This window comes from Drosophila santomea, chromosome 2R (genome assembly GCF_016746245.2).
Source record: "Drosophila santomea strain STO CAGO 1482 chromosome 2R, Prin_Dsan_1.1, whole genome shotgun sequence".
In the NCBI taxonomy this organism is placed as follows: domain Eukaryota; kingdom Metazoa; phylum Arthropoda; class Insecta; order Diptera; family Drosophilidae; genus Drosophila; species Drosophila santomea.
Genome location: NC_053017.2, coordinates 13356674 through 13375959, shown reverse-complemented (window position 1 = coordinate 13375959; position 19286 = coordinate 13356674). Strand labels below are relative to the sequence as shown.

The 19286-nt window shown below is 44.4% G+C and overlaps 6 protein-coding genes across 10 annotated transcripts; 4 read left to right on the top strand and 2 right to left on the bottom strand.

Moving 5' to 3' along the window:
• Positions 1–41: 41 nt before the first annotated feature.
• LOC120445754 (transcription elongation factor SPT5) lies at positions 42–4498 on the top strand. Of its 3 annotated transcripts, none has more exons than XM_039626334.2 (12): positions 42–86; positions 549–936; positions 1002–1126; positions 1185–1322; positions 1380–1830; positions 1889–1959; positions 2016–2182; positions 2243–2415; positions 2472–2725; positions 2785–2980; positions 3038–3761; positions 3820–4498. In XM_039626334.2, exons 2-12 carry the CDS (start codon positions 565–567, stop codon positions 4386–4388), a joined length of 3240 nt encoding a protein of 1079 aa, XP_039482268.1. In that variant the 5' UTR covers positions 42–86; positions 549–564; the 3' UTR covers positions 4389–4498. The 3 variants fall into 3 exon arrangements, with proteins under 3 accessions (XP_039482268.1, XP_039482267.1, XP_039482269.1); XM_039626333.2 differs by having other exon boundaries at positions 58–155; XM_039626335.2 differs by lacking the exon at positions 42–86 and adding an exon at positions 163–188.
• A 478-nt stretch (positions 4499–4976) lies between these two features.
• On the top strand, positions 4977–6170 carry LOC120445872 (60S ribosomal protein L11). The gene is made up of 5 exons (XM_039626515.1): positions 4977–4995; positions 5060–5106; positions 5247–5369; positions 5451–5748; positions 5964–6170. Exons 2-5 carry the CDS (start codon positions 5101–5103, stop codon positions 6089–6091), a joined length of 555 nt encoding a protein of 184 aa, XP_039482449.1. The 5' UTR covers positions 4977–4995; positions 5060–5100; the 3' UTR covers positions 6092–6170.
• A 138-nt stretch (positions 6171–6308) lies between these two features.
• On the top strand, positions 6309–7732 carry LOC120445870 (ADP-ribosylation factor-like protein 6). Of its 2 annotated transcripts, XM_039626514.2 has the most exons (4): positions 6309–7100; positions 7158–7289; positions 7347–7475; positions 7540–7732. In XM_039626514.2, exons 1-4 carry the CDS (start codon positions 6923–6925, stop codon positions 7704–7706), a joined length of 606 nt encoding a protein of 201 aa, XP_039482448.1. In that variant the 5' UTR covers positions 6309–6922; the 3' UTR covers positions 7707–7732. The 2 variants fall into 2 exon arrangements, with proteins under 2 accessions (XP_039482448.1, XP_039482447.1); XM_039626513.2 differs by having other exon boundaries at positions 6309–7289.
• Positions 7733–7796: 64 nt separating this feature from the next.
• On the bottom strand, positions 7797–9087 carry LOC120445873 (elongin-C). Of its 2 annotated transcripts, XM_039626516.1 has the most exons (3): positions 8979–9087; positions 8685–8896; positions 7797–8083 (listed from the first exon to the last, which is right to left on the bottom strand). In XM_039626516.1, the coding sequence occupies exons 2-3, from the start codon at positions 8894–8896 to the stop codon at positions 7942–7944; spliced, it is 354 nt and encodes a 117-aa protein (XP_039482450.1). In that variant the 5' UTR covers positions 8979–9087; the 3' UTR covers positions 7797–7941. The 2 variants fall into 2 exon arrangements, with proteins under 2 accessions (XP_039482450.1, XP_039482451.1); XM_039626517.2 differs by lacking the exon at positions 8979–9087 and having other exon boundaries at positions 8685–8964.
• Positions 9088–10069: 982 nt separating this feature from the next.
• LOC120444282 (tubulin beta-1 chain) lies at positions 10070–14390 on the bottom strand. Its single transcript, XM_039623797.1, has 2 exons — positions 14221–14390; positions 10070–11503 (listed from the first exon to the last, which is right to left on the bottom strand). The coding sequence occupies exons 1-2, from the start codon at positions 14275–14277 to the stop codon at positions 10217–10219; spliced, it is 1344 nt and encodes a 447-aa protein (XP_039479731.1). The 5' UTR covers positions 14278–14390; the 3' UTR covers positions 10070–10216.
• A 710-nt stretch (positions 14391–15100) lies between these two features.
• LOC120444281 lies at positions 15101–18333 on the top strand. Its single transcript, XM_039623796.2, has 4 exons — positions 15101–15397; positions 15454–15822; positions 16173–16827; positions 16880–18333. Exons 1-4 carry the CDS (start codon positions 15297–15299, stop codon positions 17798–17800), a joined length of 2046 nt encoding a protein of 681 aa, XP_039479730.1. The 5' UTR covers positions 15101–15296; the 3' UTR covers positions 17801–18333.
• Positions 18334–19286: the final 953 nt, after the last annotated feature.

The following is a 19286-nucleotide window of genomic DNA, read 5'->3' as shown; positions in this document are numbered from 1 at the left end:
ACGGAGCCAGTTCCCTCTTTGGTATTAGCCTTTTTATCGCAAGCAATCGATAACACCATACTTACGGCTGTGTCACCACTAGCGTGGTAAGGAGTACAATTTTTTAGCTTTTGCACAATTTGCTACGAGAAATATAATTAAACATAAAGAAAATAGTACGTACTGGCTTTGTTACATCTTCGCAGCAAGTATAAAATGCCTACACCCTAATATATATTGTGAATAATAGTTGGATATATGGAAACCACTGTGTTTGAACTTCGTTGCACTCGCACACGTTTACAAATTTTGTGTTTTACTAGCAAAAAAGTAAAGTGCGAGGATTTGGTAGATATAATTAGATTATATTGCATTCTAACCAGTATTATCTATATAACAATGGAAAAAGAAAAGATCCCCACCCAATCTAGTTTATTTACTCGTAATTACATATGTTTGTTTGTCCGCAAGAGCACCTGCATATCAAAATTGGCGGGGTGCTCCACTGCACATATGCATTGTTACCATATCAAATGGATTGTTATCAAATTGGTTTGCTTTTCTTTCAGACTCACATAGACCATAATGTCGGACTCGGAAGTCAGTAATATGTCGGATAGCGGCTCCGAAGATGGATCAATTTCCAACAAGTCGCAACGCAGTGCCCGATCCAAGTCACGGTCGCGTTCTAGGTCCGGGTCCAGGGGATCTCAGTCCGTTTCCAGGTCCAGATCCCGCTCTCAATCGGGTCACTCTAGATCCGGCTCTGAATCTCCACAGAGACGTAACAACCGCGACAAGAGCGATGAATCCGGTGAAGAGGAGGAGGAGCCGCCAGGCGAGGACATCGATTCCGAGGAGTACGATGAGGAGGAGAACGACGATCACCCAAGAAAGAAGAAAAAGAAGGAGCGTTTTGGTGGCTTCATTATCGACGAGGCCGAAGTAGACGATGAAGTGAGTCTTTATAACAGCTACACTTGTTTTATCCATCTATAACAATGATCATTCACTAACTATAGGTCGATGAAGATGACGAGTGGGAAGAGGGTGCCAATGAGATTGGCATTGTGGGCAACGAGATTGATGAGTTGGGTCCCACGGCCAGGGATATTGAAATTCGACGACGAGGCACAAACCTTTGGGAGTAAGTTAGCGCTTAGAAAAGTATCCGGTCTCAATCTAATTGGTTTCCTATACTCTAGCACCCAGAAGGAGGACGAGATAGAGGAGTACCTTCGTAAGAAGTACGCTGATGAGTCCATTGCAAAACGCCACTTTGGCGATGGCGGTGAAGAGATGTCAGACGAAATCACCCAACAAACCCTATTACCCGGCATCAAGTGAGTTCTCAAATCCTTTCCAGGCTGCAACCATTACATTCTATGTACTCCGCGCAGAGATCCCAATTTGTGGATGGTGAAATGTCGGATAGGAGAGGAGAAGGCCACCGCACTGCTTCTAATGCGAAAGTTCTTGACCTACCTGAACACCGATGATCCATTGCAAATCAAATCCATTATCGCTCCAGAGGGCGTCAAGGGATACATTTATCTGGAGGCCTACAAGCAGACCCATGTTAAAACTTGTATTGACAATGTGGGCAATCTTCGGATGGGCAAATGGAAGCAGGAAATGGTGCCCATCAAGGAGATGACGGATGTGCTAAAGGTGGTCAAGGAGCAGGTTGGCCTCAAAGTCAAGCAATGGGTGCGCCTGAAGCGTGGTCTCTACAAGGACGACATCGCACAGGTGGACTACGTGGATCTGGCCCAGAATCAAGTACACCTTAAGTTGCTTCCTCGCATTGACTACACACGCATGCGAGGAGCTTTAAGAACAACAGCAACGGTAAGGCGATCATAAACATTTAATAAGTGATAATAAGAACCAAACAATTACTCAACAGGAGAGCGACGATAGCAAGCGCAAGAAGAAACGTCGCCCGGCAGCCAAAACTTTTGATCCAGAGGCAGTTAGGTATGTCCATTCCTCAGATGTCATTTCACTCAAGAACTAATCGATGTTTTGTTTAGGGCAATTGGAGGTGAAGTACACTCTGATGGTGATTTCCTGCTCTTCGAGGGAAACCGATATTCGCGAAAGGGATTCCTCTACAAGAACTTTACCATGTCGGCCATTCTCTCAGACGGTGTAAAGCCCACTCTAGCCGAGCTAGAACGCTTTGAAGAATCTCCAGAAGGTTAAATATGAAAATTTTAGCTTATTGTGGTAATATCAACTTAAAATTTTACTTATGCAGAGGTAAACTTGGAAATTATGGGCACAGTGAAGGATGATCCCACTTCGGCGCACTCATTTTCAATGGGCGACAATGTTGAAGTCTGCGTGGGAGATTTGGAAAACTTGCAGGCCAAGATTGTGGCTATTGACGGCACTATGATTACTGTCATGCCTAAACATCAAGATCTGAAGGTTTGTAACAGCAAAAGACAAATAGAATCAAGTAATTAGACATGTGATTTTTGCAGGATCCTTTGATTTTCAAAGCTAGTGAGTTGCGCAAGTACTTCAAGACAGGAGATCACGCCAGGGTATTGGCTGGCCGTTACGAGGGCGAAACTGGCCTCATTATTCGCGTTGAGCCTACCAGAGTAGTGCTCGTCTCCGATCTGACCAATCACGAGTTGGAGGTGCTGCCCAGGGACTTGCAACTGTGCTCGGATGTGGCCACAGGTGTCGACTGTCTCGGCCAGTTCCAATGGGGAGATTTGGTGCAACTAGAGTAAGTTTACAAATGTGATTACTTGTGAATCAGGTCTAATAACAATTCTATCATAACAGCTCCCAGAATGTGGGCGTCATTGTGCGATTGGAGCGGGAGAATTTCCACGTCTTGGGCATGAACGGCAAGTGCATCGAGTGCAAGCCAACTGCATTGCACAAGCGACGCGAGAACCGCAATACTGTGGCTCTGGATGCCGATCAGAACCAGATTCGCCGACGTGATATTGTCAAGGTGATGGAGGGACCCCATGCAGTAAGTTATTTGATGTAAGCGAATTTAGGGCATCTTTAAAGGCATGCCTTCTTTTAGGGACGTTCCGGCGAGATCAAGCATTTGTACCGCAGTTTGGCCTTCCTTCATTGCCGCATGTACACGGAGAACGGTGGCATATTTGTGTGCAAGACCAGGCACTTGCAGTTGGCTGGAGGAAGCAAGACGAACGTTAATAATGCCGGCACTCTGGGTGGCTTGGGTTTCATGTCGCCGCGCATTCAATCGCCAATGCATCCATCCGGTGGTCGTGGAGCTCGTGGTGGGGCACGTGGTGGACGAGGTGGCTTCCGAGTGACCCGTGATCGCGAGATCTTGGGTAAAACCATTAAGATCAGTGGAGGACCCTACAAGGGCGCCGTGGGAATTGTCAAGGATGCCACTGAGAGCACGGCTCGCGTGGAACTGCATACCTCATGCCAGACGATTTCGGTGGACCGGAATCATATTGCCATTGTGGGAGTCACCGGAAAGGAGGGCAGTGTCTCCACATATGGACGCACCCCAGCTCGCACTCCCGGCTACGGAGCACAGACGCCCAGTTATACCGCTGCCGGTTCGAAAACGCCGTTGGTGGGAAGCCAAACGCCCAACTGGGATACGGATACTCGTACTCCTTATGGCACAATGACGCCATCGCACGATGGCAGCATGACACCTCGCCATGGCGCTTGGGATCCAACGGCAAACACAACCCCAGCCAGGAACAACGATTTCGATTACTCCCTCGAGGAGCCCAGTCCCAGCCCTGGCTACAATCCCAGTAAGTACTTCGCTTTCGCATTGTTCCTTACATATTCTAACGCTATCGAATCTTTAAGGCACCCCTGGCTACCAGATGACTTCCCAGTTTGCTCCGCAAACTCCTGGCACTCTGTACGGATCGGACAGGAGCTACAGTCCATTCAATCCCAGCCCCAGTCCTGCTCCGTCGCCGTATCCCGTTGGCTACATGAACACGCCGTCGCCATCGACCTATTCACCTAATACTCCGGGTGGCATACCGCAGTCGCCGTACAATCCCCAGACACCTGGAGCCAGTCTGGACTCCTCGATGGGCGACTGGTGCACTACGGATATTGAAGTTCGTATTCACACGCACGACGACACCGATCTCGTGGGGCAAACGGGCATCATCCGCACCGTTTCGAACGGTGTGTGCTCCGTATTCCTGCGCCAGGAGGACCGCAGTGTGTCCATTGTCAGCGAGCACTTGGCGCCAGTGCCACCAAACAGTGGCGACGAATTCAAGGTCATCTACGGCGAGGAGCGCGAGTCCGTGGGCAGAGTGCTGTCCAAGCAGGAGGGCGATGTCCTTGTGTGCAAGATAAACGACGAGGTCAAGATGATACCGGTTAACCACCTCTGCAAGATGAAGTCCATCGACTAAGCTCCACACACGGATTGATGCCACACACTTCAAAGTTGACGAACCTTCGATGAAATATACAGACATTATTACTAAAATTAATAATCCAAATAAACTATTATGGACGTTTACTTCAAGTTTTTAATTTATATCCGTAAAAATGCGTTGTTAATTATTTTGGCGGCATTAATGCAGCGGTGTGTTTAAAGCACAATGAAATTAGTTAGTGGGCAGAATTTCAAACAATTTGAGTTTAAAAATTTCGGCTTTGGATTTTGCGCTCTAAGCCAAAAAAAAACAAATTTACAATAACAAATCAAGAAATTTCAATAGCATGCCTCGAAGTAATTTTATATATATTCTTTTAAAAGTAAATAAACTTAATTATCTGCCACATTTAATCGTCCAAAAGAATAATGAAAAGATCAAAATTCAGCTCTTAACAGTGGGGGAATACCCCATTTATTTCCATTTGCCATGTTAAGCGCTAGTGATGGAACGGCGAGCGCACAACAGCACGATAGTCCGATAACAGCACTACAACAGCACGTGTCGTGCGTTATTTAGGCCCATTCGTGCGCTTCGGCGCGGCCACACTAACCTTTCCTTCTTTTCTTACAAGTTTCCGGTGAGTGCTCCGCGTTTTTTTGCTGATATTTTTATTTAACCACTTTTTAACCGTCCATTTGCAGCGAGGGATACCTGTGAGCAGCTTTCACTCCTACATACCACAATGGCGGTACGTTGACCCACAAACTATGCACGCATCGACATATTTTCAACCATATTTCTTGGCATGCAAAATGTGTACGCTGTGTGAGTGGTGTGTTTACGATGGAAGCACAAGAAGTGACGAATTTCCTTTGGTTGTTTTTGCAGGCTGTTACCAAGAAGATCAAGCGCGACCCCGCGAAGAACCCGATGAGGGATCTGCACATCCGCAAGCTCTGCCTGAACATCTGCGTGGGCGAGTCTGGTGACAGGCTGACCCGTGCCGCCAAGGTAAGATTAGAGCAAAACGCTGGAAAACCATGATCACTGGCTAACTGGAGCACTTCGTGTCCGCGTCTATCATGCAAACAGGTGCTGGAGCAGCTGACTGGTCAGCAGCCAGTGTTCTCCAAGGCCCGCTACACGGTGCGTTCGTTCGGTATCCGCCGTAACGAGAAGATCGCTGTCCACTGCACGGTGCGTGGCGCCAAGGCTGAGGAGATCCTCGAGCGTGGCCTGAAGGTGCGCGAGTACGAGCTGCGTCGGGAGAACTTCTCCTCCACCGGCAACTTCGGTTTCGGCATCCAGGAACACATCGATCTGGGCATCAAGTACGATCCCTCCATCGGTATCTATGGTCTGGACTTCTACGTCGTCCTCGGCCGTCCTGGTAAGCATCCGTCTCCTACGTTCCCAATCGCGCACTTAATTAGGTATCTCTGCCAATCGAGGCACTGATGCTCAGTGAATGTGCGCATAGCAAAGATGTGCTTAGTTGGACTTGCTTCATTCCATGCGAGGCCACACGGTACAATTTCGACAGCGTCTCCAGGATTTCCATTAAGTAAATAGATTACTTATTCTTCACTCTTATTTTTCTTGCAGGCTACAACGTGAACCACAGGAAGCGCAAGTCCGGCACTGTCGGCTTCCAGCACCGCCTCACCAAGGAGGATGCCATGAAGTGGTTCCAGCAGAAATACGATGGTATCATCTTGAACACCAAGAAGTAGAGGAGCTCTACCCGTAACCATGTTTTTTAAGAAGAATTCTACAATAAACCTTGGCTTGTGTCAACACGTAAAACTCGTAGTTCTGCTCTACATTATTTATCGCCAATAGTTTTAAATGAGTGGATTGTGTTTCGCGCTATCTGGAGACAAACAATTGCTGGGATTCTTTATCCGGTTTTAAGTTTGAAGTTGTTAATGGATAAAAGTACTACGTGTTTATAGTATCTGAATGAAGTCGTTTGGATATCAGTTATGGGCATTAAAGATCTTAAAGTTTATTGTTTATTTGATCATCTTTAAAGTAATTTTTTGTACTATTAATGAATTGTGTTAATACATTTAAATAACAAAACTTTTGTAACTAAAGCAACAAATCCTTGGAAGTTTAAAAATAATTATGTTTTGCCAGTGCAACTGGTTTTCTATTAGTTAATTCTTTATCAACAAAATCACTGCTACAAATTAGAAAACAATTCTCTTTTTAAAGAAGTATAGCCTCAAAAGCTGAATGTCAATGAATGTCGCTGGGAAATCCTTCTGTGCGGGTGCACTTACGACCAAAACTATTCCATCTTGGGCATGATGGGTGAGGTCCCCCTGCTTTTTACCGAACCAATACTCAAAGTCACGCCTTAGGTGAACTTGAAAATTTGTGGGGGCGAACAAATCGGAATCGGAAGCGGCAGCCAAAGTTGAAGGTGGCCATAAGTTTCAATAAATCGATGCCAACACCTAGCTGGTTGCCATGGCAATTGAAAGTCCTTTGCAGGGCCAAACACGTCAGGAAAATCGCCGTAAACAAAATAAAATTGATGCCTGTCCGCCAGTAAAATGGGAATGTTGCACAATTTGGCCGACTTGATAAAGATTAAAAAAGATAAAATGACGATACTGGTGCTGGGACTGAACAACAGTGGCAAGTCCTCGATAATCAATCACTTCAAGAAGTCCAGCGAACAGACATCCATTGTGGTGCCCACAGTTGGCTTCATGGTGGAACAATTTTACAGTAAGTGGTCGCGGAATCATCATCAAAGCATTCAACTAATTTATCCCCTTGGAGCAGGCATGTCGGGTGTGTCCATAAAGGCAATCGACATGTCCGGTGCGACGCGATACAGGAATCTTTGGGAGCACCAGTTCAAGAATTGCCACGGAATCATATACGTCATTGACTCCAGCGATCGCATGAGATTCGGTATTGCATTTGCAAATTAACAATGCCCGCATATCCATCTCAATGTTTCCATTTTAGTGGTGGTCAAGGATGAGTTGGATCTGGTGCTGCAGCATCCGGACTTGAGCAACCGCATTGTGCCAATCCTCTTCTATGGCAATAAAATGGACATGGAGGACTCGCTATCCAGTGTGAAAATAGCAGCAGGTGCTTGTCTTAAGTTACTCAAAAGATAATTATGATGTCTTATAATAATGTCATCTGCATGCAGCGCTTAGATTGGAGAACATTAAGGATAAACCATGGCACATCTGCTCCAGCAGCGCGATATCCGGCGAGGGTCTGGGCGAGGGTGTCCAGTGGCTCATCCAGCAAATGCGTTTCGCCATGTTGAACAACAAAAATGCCGCCAAATCCAGGTCCAAGCACTCCAAATAGAACTAGAATACGCTCTGCACTTGTCTTGATGTTAAATAAAATGCAATGTTTTTTGAGAAAAAGCAAAGCGCATTACAAATCGATCAATCGTTTAGGAAATCAACAGAAATTTATTTTCTCGCAGGGACAATCTTCTCGTTTCATTACAAATTAACATGGGCGAATTACGCTTTACGCAGTCTAGCCCTCTTTCGTTCACTTGTAAATAATGTAAATTCAAATTAACCAATATTATTTAGCAGTCTAGGAAATTAGCCGCCATCAAAAGTTCTAATGCGATCTCCGGAGCGATCGGGAATTCGGGTATTTCGGTAGAACTGTTGGTGTAACGCACTTTATAGGTGAAGTACATGCAGACCTTTTGTAGGACGTGGGATCTGAAACGAGTTAATAGTGTTAATAGTAATAGAAAAGGTATTTTAATGGGCTAGGACTAGTACAATAATTTTCATACAGACAGAAATGAAATACGCGAATTCTTAAGCACTTGAATTTAGAAGTTGCTTTAGTTCAAGAAATGATGAATAAGGAGTTGATTATGGAAAATTAATACCTTACACTTTGTTTCATACTTTGTAGGATATTATAGGTTTTCAGTACATATCACATATCAATCAAAACAAATATCAAATAAACATAACTTCCTTTATAAATGGCTAACGTTTGACAACAATCGATGCCGGACTGTGTGCTAATCTAATGCGCGCCATTGTGCCCGAGATTACGTGTAAAACGGACTGATTTGAATCATTGCGAGCGATCTGTAATCCGTGGACTTTAGTTGGGTGTGCTGTATGTACATGCATGCACCCGTGAAACTGCGTACATATGGCGTATGTACCGTACATCTGTGCAAATTTGTCGCCGGTCAATAGGTCACATAGACATAGATCGCGATGACTGGGTGCCGTGAAGGTGAGAGCCGGTGGAGCAAATGGGCTTGGGCCTGGGCCTGGGAAGGAGGCCCAACATACTTACGGTATCTCCCGGAAATGCACCTCGTTGGCCTCGTTCTCGGCAAACTGACCCGGTCCGGACAACATCGCCCGGATTGTGCCGGAGGTGAGAGCGTGCTCGCGTTTGACGACAAATTCGTGGCCGTCCGAGGAAATCAGCTTCACGTACATGGCGTCCGGACCCTCGCATCCGCCGTAGATCTTGTCGCCGCGCTGCTCGTCCATTGCTATCATCTTTAACGGGGGGAAGCGGCAAATCGTTGATGGGATTAGCACGGATCGCGAAAATCGCCCTATTATTTATATTTTATCTTACTTGTCAAATATCAGTCAGTGACACTCACACACGGCCGCACGAAACGCACACACACACAATCAATACACACTGTGCACACTGTTTTCGGTGGCCCTGGCAACGCAGTGTTGCCAGCCGATAAATAATCGATTTTTAAATATTTTACTTCTATATTATTTTTTAATGAGTTTTTTTTGCATTTATAAATAGAACAACAATTTTTAATTTTTAGATTAAAACCATATTACCAATATGTAAGGTTATATGCTTATTAAACAATTCAGTTTAATCTAAGCTAAGAAGAATTAAAATTTTTAACTTTAGATTAAATTTAATCTAAGCTTTATTTTGCATTTGATATTTTATTAATATATATTCCAATTGGCAAACAAAGCAAAAGCGAATGTGCTGCACAGAAATAGTAAATAGAGTTATTTCAACCAAGCAATTATGCTTATTAAAGCGATTTAAGGTTATGATTCATGACTCATAATTTATGACACATGCAAAGTGGATTTTGAAGTTTTGAATAAAAACAAAAAAACACCCAGCCCACCTTCATGGGAATCGTGTGTGGGAAACTATAGCGATAAGTCCACTATAAAGTATATATATTAATTAGATTTATTGCATGCAAGGCCGACTGAACCACAATGGTACGTAGGCGCACTTCCTACGTTGAATATACCATGTCATGTCCTCTACAAGGGCGAACCACTTTTGTTTTTGCAACATTCGCTCGAAAGTTGAGGTAGGTTGCAAATCATTGTCAATAAATAAAAGAGTCTATAAATAAACCAATGCTGCGAATGAAATTATCAATCATCAAAACATACCTATGTCCAAAACAAACACAGCCGGTGAAAAGATTTCTATTGTTTTCAGCTGGGGGAGAAAAGCCCATAAAATAAACACAAATTTGCAGTGTGAATTCAAACAAAACGCAAAGTAATGCTGTGAGAAAATGTAAAACAATGTACAAATACTTTTCTTCTGTCAAAACGAACACTCATAAGCTTGTTAACATTAATACTTTCTTATACGAAACCCAGTTTTCACAATGATATCTCTCTTATTGTTTATAAGAAACCCCAATAAAAAAGCCATAATTGTTTAGACTTGTGAACAAAATTGGATCCGACTTTATTGATTACGTTGTTAAGAGAACAAATCTATTACAACTGAATTCATTTGTTCTCGTTTCATTTTTTTTTTTCGCAAAACATTGATCGAAAATTCGATTGATTTCCGATTCGAATTTAGTTCTCGTCGACCTCAGCCTCCTGCTCCTCCTCGAACTCGGCGTCCTCGTCGGCGGTGGCCTCCTGGTACTGCTGGTACTCGGACACCAGATCGTTCATGTTGCTCTCGGCCTCGGTGAACTCCATCTCGTCCATGCCCTCGCCGGTGTACCAATGCAAGAAAGCCTTGCGCCTGAACATAGCGGTGAACTGCTCGGAGATGCGCTTGAACAGCTCCTGGATGGCGGTGGAGTTGCCAATGAAGGTGGCGGACATCTTCAGACCACGGGGAGGGATGTCGCACACGGCGGTCTTCACGTTGTTGGGGATCCATTCGACGAAGTAGGAGCTGTTCTTGTTCTGGATGTTCAGCATCTGCTCGTCGACCTCCTTCATGGACATGCGTCCACGGAAGATGGCGGCGACGGTAAGGTAGCGTCCGTGGCGTGGGTCGCAGGCGGCCATCATGTTCTTGGCATCGAACATCTGCTGGGTCAGCTCGGGCACGGTGAGGGCGCGGTACTGCTGGGAGCCTCGGGAGGTCAGGGGAGCGAAGCCGGGCATGAAGAAGTGAAGACGTGGGAAGGGAACCATGTTGACGGCCAGCTTGCGGAGATCAGCGTTCAGTTGGCCGGGGAATCGCAGGCAGGTGGTCACGCCGGACATGGTCAGGGAGACGAGATGGTTCAGGTCACCGTATGTGGGTGTCGTCAGCTTGAGGGTGCGGAAGCAGATGTCGTAGAGAGCCTCGTTGTCGATGCAGTAGGTCTCGTCCGTGTTCTCGACCAGCTGGTGCACCGACAGGGTGGCGTTGTAGGGCTCCACAACGGTGTCCGACACCTTGGGCGACGGCACCACCGAGTATGTGTTCATGATCCTGTCGGGATACTCCTCGCGGATCTTGGAAATCAGCAGGGTTCCCATACCGGAGCCAGTGCCGCCGCCAAGGGAGTGTGTGAGTTGGAAGCCTTGCAGGCAGTCGCAGGATTCGGCCTCCTTGCGGACAACATCGAGCACTGAGTCCACCAGCTCAGCGCCCTCTGTGTAATGACCCTTGGCCCAGTTGTTGCCGGCACCCGACTGGCCGAACACAAAGTTGTCGGGCCTGAAGATCTGGCCGAAAGGTCCCGATCGCACGGAGTCCATGGTGCCGGGCTCCAGATCGACAAGGACAGCGCGGGGCACGTACTTGCCACCGGACGCCTCATTGTAGTACACATTGATGCGCTCCAGCTGCAGGTCGCTGTCACCGTGGTAGGCGCCGGTGGCATCGATGCCGTGCTCATCGGAGATGATCTCCCAGAACTGCAAATGAATAATGGAAGTTGAGAATTCGGGATTAGTGTCAGGGATTGCAGGTGCTGTACAAAATTCCTTGTGAGCGTGAGTCAGCAGGAAAATCGATTTTCTGGGGGTGTTTTCTAACTCAATCTTAAGACAATGTATGAATGACTTGCAATGAGTCACCGCAGCAAATCAATAGTAGTAACCTTTTTCAAAGCCTAGACCATCTGCTGCTTAAAACACGTAAAACGGAAATATATGGGTAGTGTGTGTTTAGCTTCACAAAAATCGCAAGAGAACGCCCATTTCCATTTGCACAAAAAACACATTTCGAAATGTAGCAATAAAGAAAACTTTTACTAATCACTGAAACTCCAATGCTGCAATTAATTTGCTTAAAATTTCATTTCATACTCAGTGAAAGTTGATGCATGTGAAAGGCAATGTTTTCTGTTTTCCTTAACTCCCCAAATACAGAAACCTTCTCGAGCGAAATGTGTGTGCTGGATAGTGGAAAAAGTCAGTCTATATATAACTCTTTATTGATTGGAAGAAATGGGCACAAGCAGCCGATGTACATATATACGTATGTCATGTCATGTCTGGGCTCGGCTGTGTGGTTTTGGCCACCCATGTACGCCGCCATCATAAACTCTGTGTATGGGCCGAGCTCCGATTAACATAACTTATTCGCTGCCATTTTTGGTGCGTTTCCACCACCACGACCAACAGCAGCACACCAACGATAACGTCATCTGGCGTGGGTTTTCGTTTCGTTTTGGATCTCGAGGCGCAGCTGTCATTGCGTTCCGCCGACCGATCTCACTCGAATCTTCGGGCGTGGGCTGAAACCTCCAGTTGTATGACTACTATCATCTGTCTGTCTGTATGTCGTCTACGTGCTGCCCCCACGCAATGCCGGCGACCTCAGAGCCGGGCTCTTGCCACCCCAAAAGCCCCCCACTTCCGATGCGGCTTACATCACCGGTTGGTTCGGTTCGGGTCTCGCGACCCACTCTCGTTTCTACCAGACGAAGACGGAAACGGAGGAGGAGCAGTGGGTACCACTTGGAGAGAGGCGTTGGCGTTGGCTGTTTGCTGAGAGGTTGAAACTGCAGCTCAATGCTCCAACTGGCGACCATCTGGCGCATAAATCGTCCGCTTTTGAGGGCATTACGTCACCTTAACTTTTTGCGATTGTCGTTGTTTATGTCGCGTAAACAAATAAAAACAATTAACTGAAAATAAGTCCCTACAATGGTATTGGAGGAAATGCGTGGTTGACACTCGTTTAGCGAATTGGCACCGTCATACCGGATTCTATGTATATAGAATGTATATATAAATACAGAAATGCCCATTTGTAAGCCGGTCGGGTCGAAAGAATGAGGAGAGAGAGAGAGAGAGGGAGAGCGCAGGATTGAGAGCCATACTTGGGCACAACAATTGTGATGTTGCAGCTGCTCGGGTTTTAAGGCGTTTCCGAGGGTTGTTTTTTTCAACCCATGCCCATGCCCAGAAGCCCAGGAGCCCAGGATGTGGGTATTGATTTTTCGGGCAAGGACTAGAAAGATTCGTCATCATCAACATCACCTTCGTGTCCCGTTATCCACACGCATGTGCAAGCACCGCCCTTCTCCGTTGCGTTGTGCTTGTGTGCGTGAGGAAACTGGGATAGAGACAAACAGATGGCAAATTCCTCTATATAAGGTCATGTCACCTTGCAGACTCCCAATCTCCCTACTGATCAACGTAAAGTTTCATTTGGGCACATTCTGACCGAATGCGAACTGAAATCTGCCTATACTATAGTCATGAATAGAAAATAGAAAATTGTTTCATTTCGTGATAAGATAGAGAAGTCGCTGGGGTAGCGCAAATTAAAGAAGGCAACAGAGTTTGGAATGCATGAAAATCGATAGAACAGCTAATGCAGCCTACGTACATATATCTACATACTTATATCCCATCTATGTATAAGATCAACTCTTATACGCTCTGCGAACCGGTCAACGGCGACCGGTTCAGCCATTTTAGGTTAAAATGACGTCATGTTTTCTCTTTAAAAGACGCATAGCGGCAAAAAAAAAAAAAAAAAGAATAAAATGAAAAAAACCGGCCGACGCTCACACATACAAGTGAGCATTAAACTCTTGTGTGCGTGTGTAGAAAAGCTATCGTGTTTTGACGATAGAAAAGTACCCTTCACCATCTGGGCAGTGGAATGGCTTTCACAACCGGTGAAAAACTATGAAAGTCTTTCGCCCAAGAGAAAATGACTCATGCATGCAACACGCACACAGACATCTACATAGCCACCAGCGACGGTGTAATTGCAGACACACCCAACTATAATTACTTACATACATATGTGCACAAAGTACATATGCGAATGTCAATGGCCCTAAAACATCATATCGATCGGAATTTCGGGCGTAACAAACTTCCGTTCTAAATTTTAGACCCAAAACGCCAAAGTGAAACAACAAATTTCAAGCATCTTTGCGAAATCGGACAAATATTCGGTATATACAAACACAGATGCCGGGACTCAAAAAGACCACTGCACGCACACACACACAACTTGGTATACATAAATGCAAATGTGTAAGTGTGAAAATGCCGGCCTCAATACAAATTTTTGCCACATGGACAGCGAAGTCGTGCAAAAATGACGCCATTTTGGCAACTGTACTCTCGTTGGGAAATGAATGGAAAATGCAAATGGAAAAACTTACCTTGGCGCCGATTTGGTTGCCGCACTGACCAGCTTGAATGTGAACGATTTCCCTCATTTTGTATTTGTTTTAGGCTTTTGAACTTTTAACTTAAAATTATCTTTCGCTTATAGCAGTCGAACACAACACAAACTGTCCGCTTCACACACTTGGAAAAATTAGTGCACTCGCTGTTTAGAGCGCGGGCTTTTATACGATGGGTGCAGTGTGACCATACAAATTGTTCAGAAATATACTTGAAACACCATTTTCAGGCTGCGAATATACCAAAAATAAACAATTTGCCTGCCATAACATTAACTATTAATAATGTAAATGATTAATTTTATAAAGTTTAATTGAAAGGTAGTTAGCTAATTGAAAAATAGATTGAAAAGGAATATTTTTAAGTCTTATTTTTTACATTAAACTTAGTTGAAACTTTTATTTGCAGTGCGAACGTGTTAAGCTCAAAAATGAACACCAGATGTAATCAAAATTTCAAAAATTTAAGCAATTAACATTTTCTTTCAATAATTTGAATACCATAAATTAGAATTCAAAAGTAATTTGTTTTTTATAATGATTGTTATTTGCGTAGAAATTATACCTCAGATAAACAGATCCTGTAAATTACAGCGACAACAAATGTTTAACAATAATTTTTATATTTTTACTATAAACTATTGACTGACTGCTTTCGAAGTTATCATATTTATTTCTTCAGAAAAATCAATAAAGGTGGATAATCTTCATTCATAGTTTATAAAAAATATTTATAAAACCAACTTACAGTATTTTAGCAGTCCTACCACCTTAACATTTGGGCACTGTTCCACCTCGAAGGCAAGATGACATAGGACGCCCAAATTAGAAACTATCGCTTCGGCTAACCATTGCCATCACTAGGAGTTCCGCGATATTATTTTGTGGTTATTTTATGCGCGCGCTAATGCCGACTTGCATGCCGGCGTTGCGTTGGTTTGGAAAAAGTGGATTTCTAACTGACATCTGGATAGTTAAGTGACTCCATGACCCGCAAAGGCACCAGCCAGACTGCATAGATAACTGCGCGAGATTACCAAAATATTAAAGAGATGCTAACCCTACTAATTCCGCTGGCGGCGACTGCCATACCTGTTTGTGCCATTCTCTTTGTAGCCGGCACGTTTCTTTTCAAGGCTTATATTAGCATACGGTGAGTGAGGCATCGCCTACTACTAGTCCAGACTAACTAACCCGCACCGTCTGCAGATCTCGCTACGATGCACGGGTGAACTGCTGGTTCTGCAATGGCAACGCACGAGTTCCCTACCAGGATCGCAACAGTTGGACCTGCCCGTCGTGTGAGCAGTACAATGGATTCACCAAGGACGGCGACTACAACCGGGACATGACGTCGCAGCGGGACTGCAGCCTCGGCTCCCAGAAGAACAGCTCCAAAGGCAGCTCCAGCATCTGTGCCAACTCGTATTACTCGGATGTCCTCACTGCTCATCCTCCAGCTCCCAAAAACGGCCTGTGCGACCAGTGCAACGAGGCGCAGCGCCTGAAGGTGGAGAAGCTCTCGCAATTCGAGCCTAAGAACGAGTCCCGATTCGATCAGGAACTCAAGGTTTACAGGTGAGCAAATTAAATTGGCAAAGTTTTAAAAGCTATGACGATACGCATTATATTTTTATTATTATGGTATTTTTTTAACTGAATTTGTTTGATAAAAGAAGTGTACCGTGTTAAAGTCAAGCAAATATGATATACAAATGCCCTAATACAATCTAAAAGACACGTATCTACATTGGTATGCAAATCAATGACGGGAAAACTAGATTATCTTCTTTCTATAAGTAACTCAACTTATAGTGTACATCTAATAATACATAACCTATTTCATAAGTATAGTTAGAACATAATAATTTTATATAATGGCTGGTGGGCACAAGTTTATATATAATAATAATTTGTATTTTCCGTAGAGAACGACTGGAGAAGCAGTTTCGCCTGTGTAGCAGCTGCGAACGACATGTGAATAAAGTCCTGCACGAGAAGAAGAAAATGGTGCTGAGCTCCAAGTTCTTGAACTACATCATCAAGGGAGCATCGCTGCTCAAGCAGCCGCACTTCAACCGATTGGCCAGTGCCCAAAAGCAGTGCAAACTGCAGCGATACCGCGCTCTGATGACCATCCTGACTGTGGTCAACATTGTATGCCTGCTGTGCCGGCTGCCAAATGCAACTGCCATTCAGTTTACTTCATACCTTGGAAAATTCTTTGGGCTAACCTTGTTCTATGCCTACTCCCATGTTCTGGCCTTCTTTAGAGTGGTGACTTCAGGAGTGGGACTTTTCCTGGAACAGCGTGAAATGACAGCCAAACTTTTATTGTACGGCCGCACCTTTGGCAAACTTTTGCTGTATTCGCTGGGCTTGAGCCAACAGCAAGTGCAGCAGGCAACCTTCGCGTCCTGCTTTATTGGGCTCTACCCATATGCCATGCTGGCCCTGTGTTTCCTGCACAAGATTTACGACGGATTGAAACTTACGCGATTCACCATTGCTCTACTGCTTTGGAGTGCGTATGCCATGGGAATCGAGTTCCTGGATCCTTACATCAATGGAATATCTTTTATAGTAAGTGAGTTTACTTATATCTGAACCTTGTTTAATGAAATCCTTTCTACAGCTAATGGGAAGTATTGTCACCCTCATTTTGTTGGCCACCAACCGGACCAATCTCTTAAGCCAAGTGAACCAGGACGAGGCTGCCTGCGAGAGCTTCCATCGCCTCTGTGCGGATGAATGCGATGAGGAAACACTAAGCATGCTCAGTCAGCAGTTAAGTGGATGCAGCGATATCAGCAATGGCAGTCTGTCCATTCCCAACGCTTCCGTTTGCCACTCACCCGCCCCCACGATTTCCCAGCGAACAATCCAGGCGCCTGCTTCTCTGCTGTCACTGGACTCGTTGCATCTGTCGAAGCAACGGATGGAACAGCAGGCGGCTTGGTCTTCGAACTATGGAGGTGCCTCTACAGTAGTTGCCCCGCGAGCCCAGCCAGCGATGATGTTCCAACAGAAGCCCATGAGGCCATTAGAGTCACAATGGTATCGCCATGGACCAAGTAACCTGGCCCAAGGCCATGCTTTCACTAGGTCTACGCAAAATCTGTTAATGCCATCGCGTTTGCCACCCATAAGCAGGAATGTCGGCGGAGCTGATGTAAGCGCCTGGGTGGCAGCCAATCAGAGTGTCAACCAGGATCTGAGCACTGCCAGTCTAATGAGACATTACGAAGAGAAACAGCAGAATCAACTTTCCCGCACGTCGTCTCAATCTTCCGGATTTGAGTCGCAGGCACGTCCAGAAACCCAATGGGGAACCGCTGCTCCAACTGTAAGGGACTACGGCTGGTCCGAAGCCCGTGAGAGTCAGCGAAATCTCGCAGTTTTTCCGCCAATGCCATCGCCCACACCCACAATAACGCCTAGTGAATATCAATACTCGAGGACAACTCTTCCGCAGCAGCAGCCAACTATTCAGCCAGGGGATTTACTTAGAAAGTGGATCGAGAGCAGCTCAAAATCCTCACAACCAATCCACTAATATGGGATATAAGGTCATAAATATCTAGAAGAACTTAGAAAACTTATTGCATTTACAAAGACCACAAGGAGCATTGGGATTGTTAAAATGCTGGAAAAAATCACCGCCAGTTAGCAAATAATACAAATTTGACTTAACTTAATTATCAAATAATTTATTTTTGACTTTCAGTTTTTAAGGTTTCTTTATTCTACTAATGGTTAGTCCTCCCTTTACATATAAACGACTGGATAAGTACTGTTTAGCTAGACATTATTAAATCTGTGTACCTCTAAGTGATGGTTTTCCATATAGAAGCCTTCAGAGAATTGAGAGCCAGGGAGAAGGTAATACAAATACTACTTAATTTTAAAGGGAGAAGAGAGCTTTGGTATCTTAGTTATTTATTCAATTGAAGACGATCATTTAAAGTTTGTTTTTATCGTTAACTGAACTCAGCAGAAGCTTCTGCACTTTTGTGACTCACATAAACTAGATAAATTGTTTATTATACAAATACATATTTTTTGAAATAAAAGTAAAAAAACAAATAATATTTTTTGTTGTTCGTCATTAACTCATAATTCATAAGTAAAGTTTTTAAAATTGAATAACAACAGTGACGTTTACCATATGTGTTTTTTAATCTATTTGAAAGTAAAACGGTTTCAGCAAATGATAGTATTTCTCTTAAAAAATGATTTATCGTTCTCTTTGATTTCAAAGCACGTTCTCTCTTAGAGAAGTGCTGCCAGACCTGCTAGGGAAGCGGTTTAGAAATCAAAGTGGCCGTTTCCGCAGTTGGGATGGCAGCTCAAAAAACCCGCTATTTGCCCCTGAAAGTATGTGGTTTTCTCTTCAAGCAATATTGAATGTCTTAATTTATTTATTTCTGAACTTAGTTCTCTTAATTTTATTAGTTTTTTGTATAAAATATAAATAAATTGGCCTATGGGTTTAAGTGAACTTATAAATTACGTACATTGTGAAGTCCATATCCAGTTTCGAAACATGGATTTAAATGATTATTTTAAATTGATAGTTTTTCAATTTCAGACTGTGGGGCGCGGTTGTTAGGATGAGAGCAAGCGGCCTTTTTAGTATATTAGTAGCCACAGGGGAAAATTATTAGTATTTTTGGAAGTCCGTCTAGCTGGCAACACTGCTACAATATGGCTGCCATATCGTAATGTGAATTTTTTTGAGAGACCGAGACGTACATACTTTTGTTGCTGCCAAAGTGGATATAGACGGAGGAAAATAGTAATATTTAACTGCGTTGCGTGAGCGGGACAATCGTCGTTTGCCAATTGCGGCCACCGCTTATATCGGCTAATCGGCTATCAATAATAATAATAGTAATCGTATCAATATCAAGTTACCCATTACCCATCGCGGATACACATTAGTTTTGCGAAGGGCAGAGCAGCGCAGAGCATATAGCGAATATTTCCATTTGTTGCCAACAAGACTGTCGTTGTTGTTGTTGTTATTGTGGCTTTTTAGT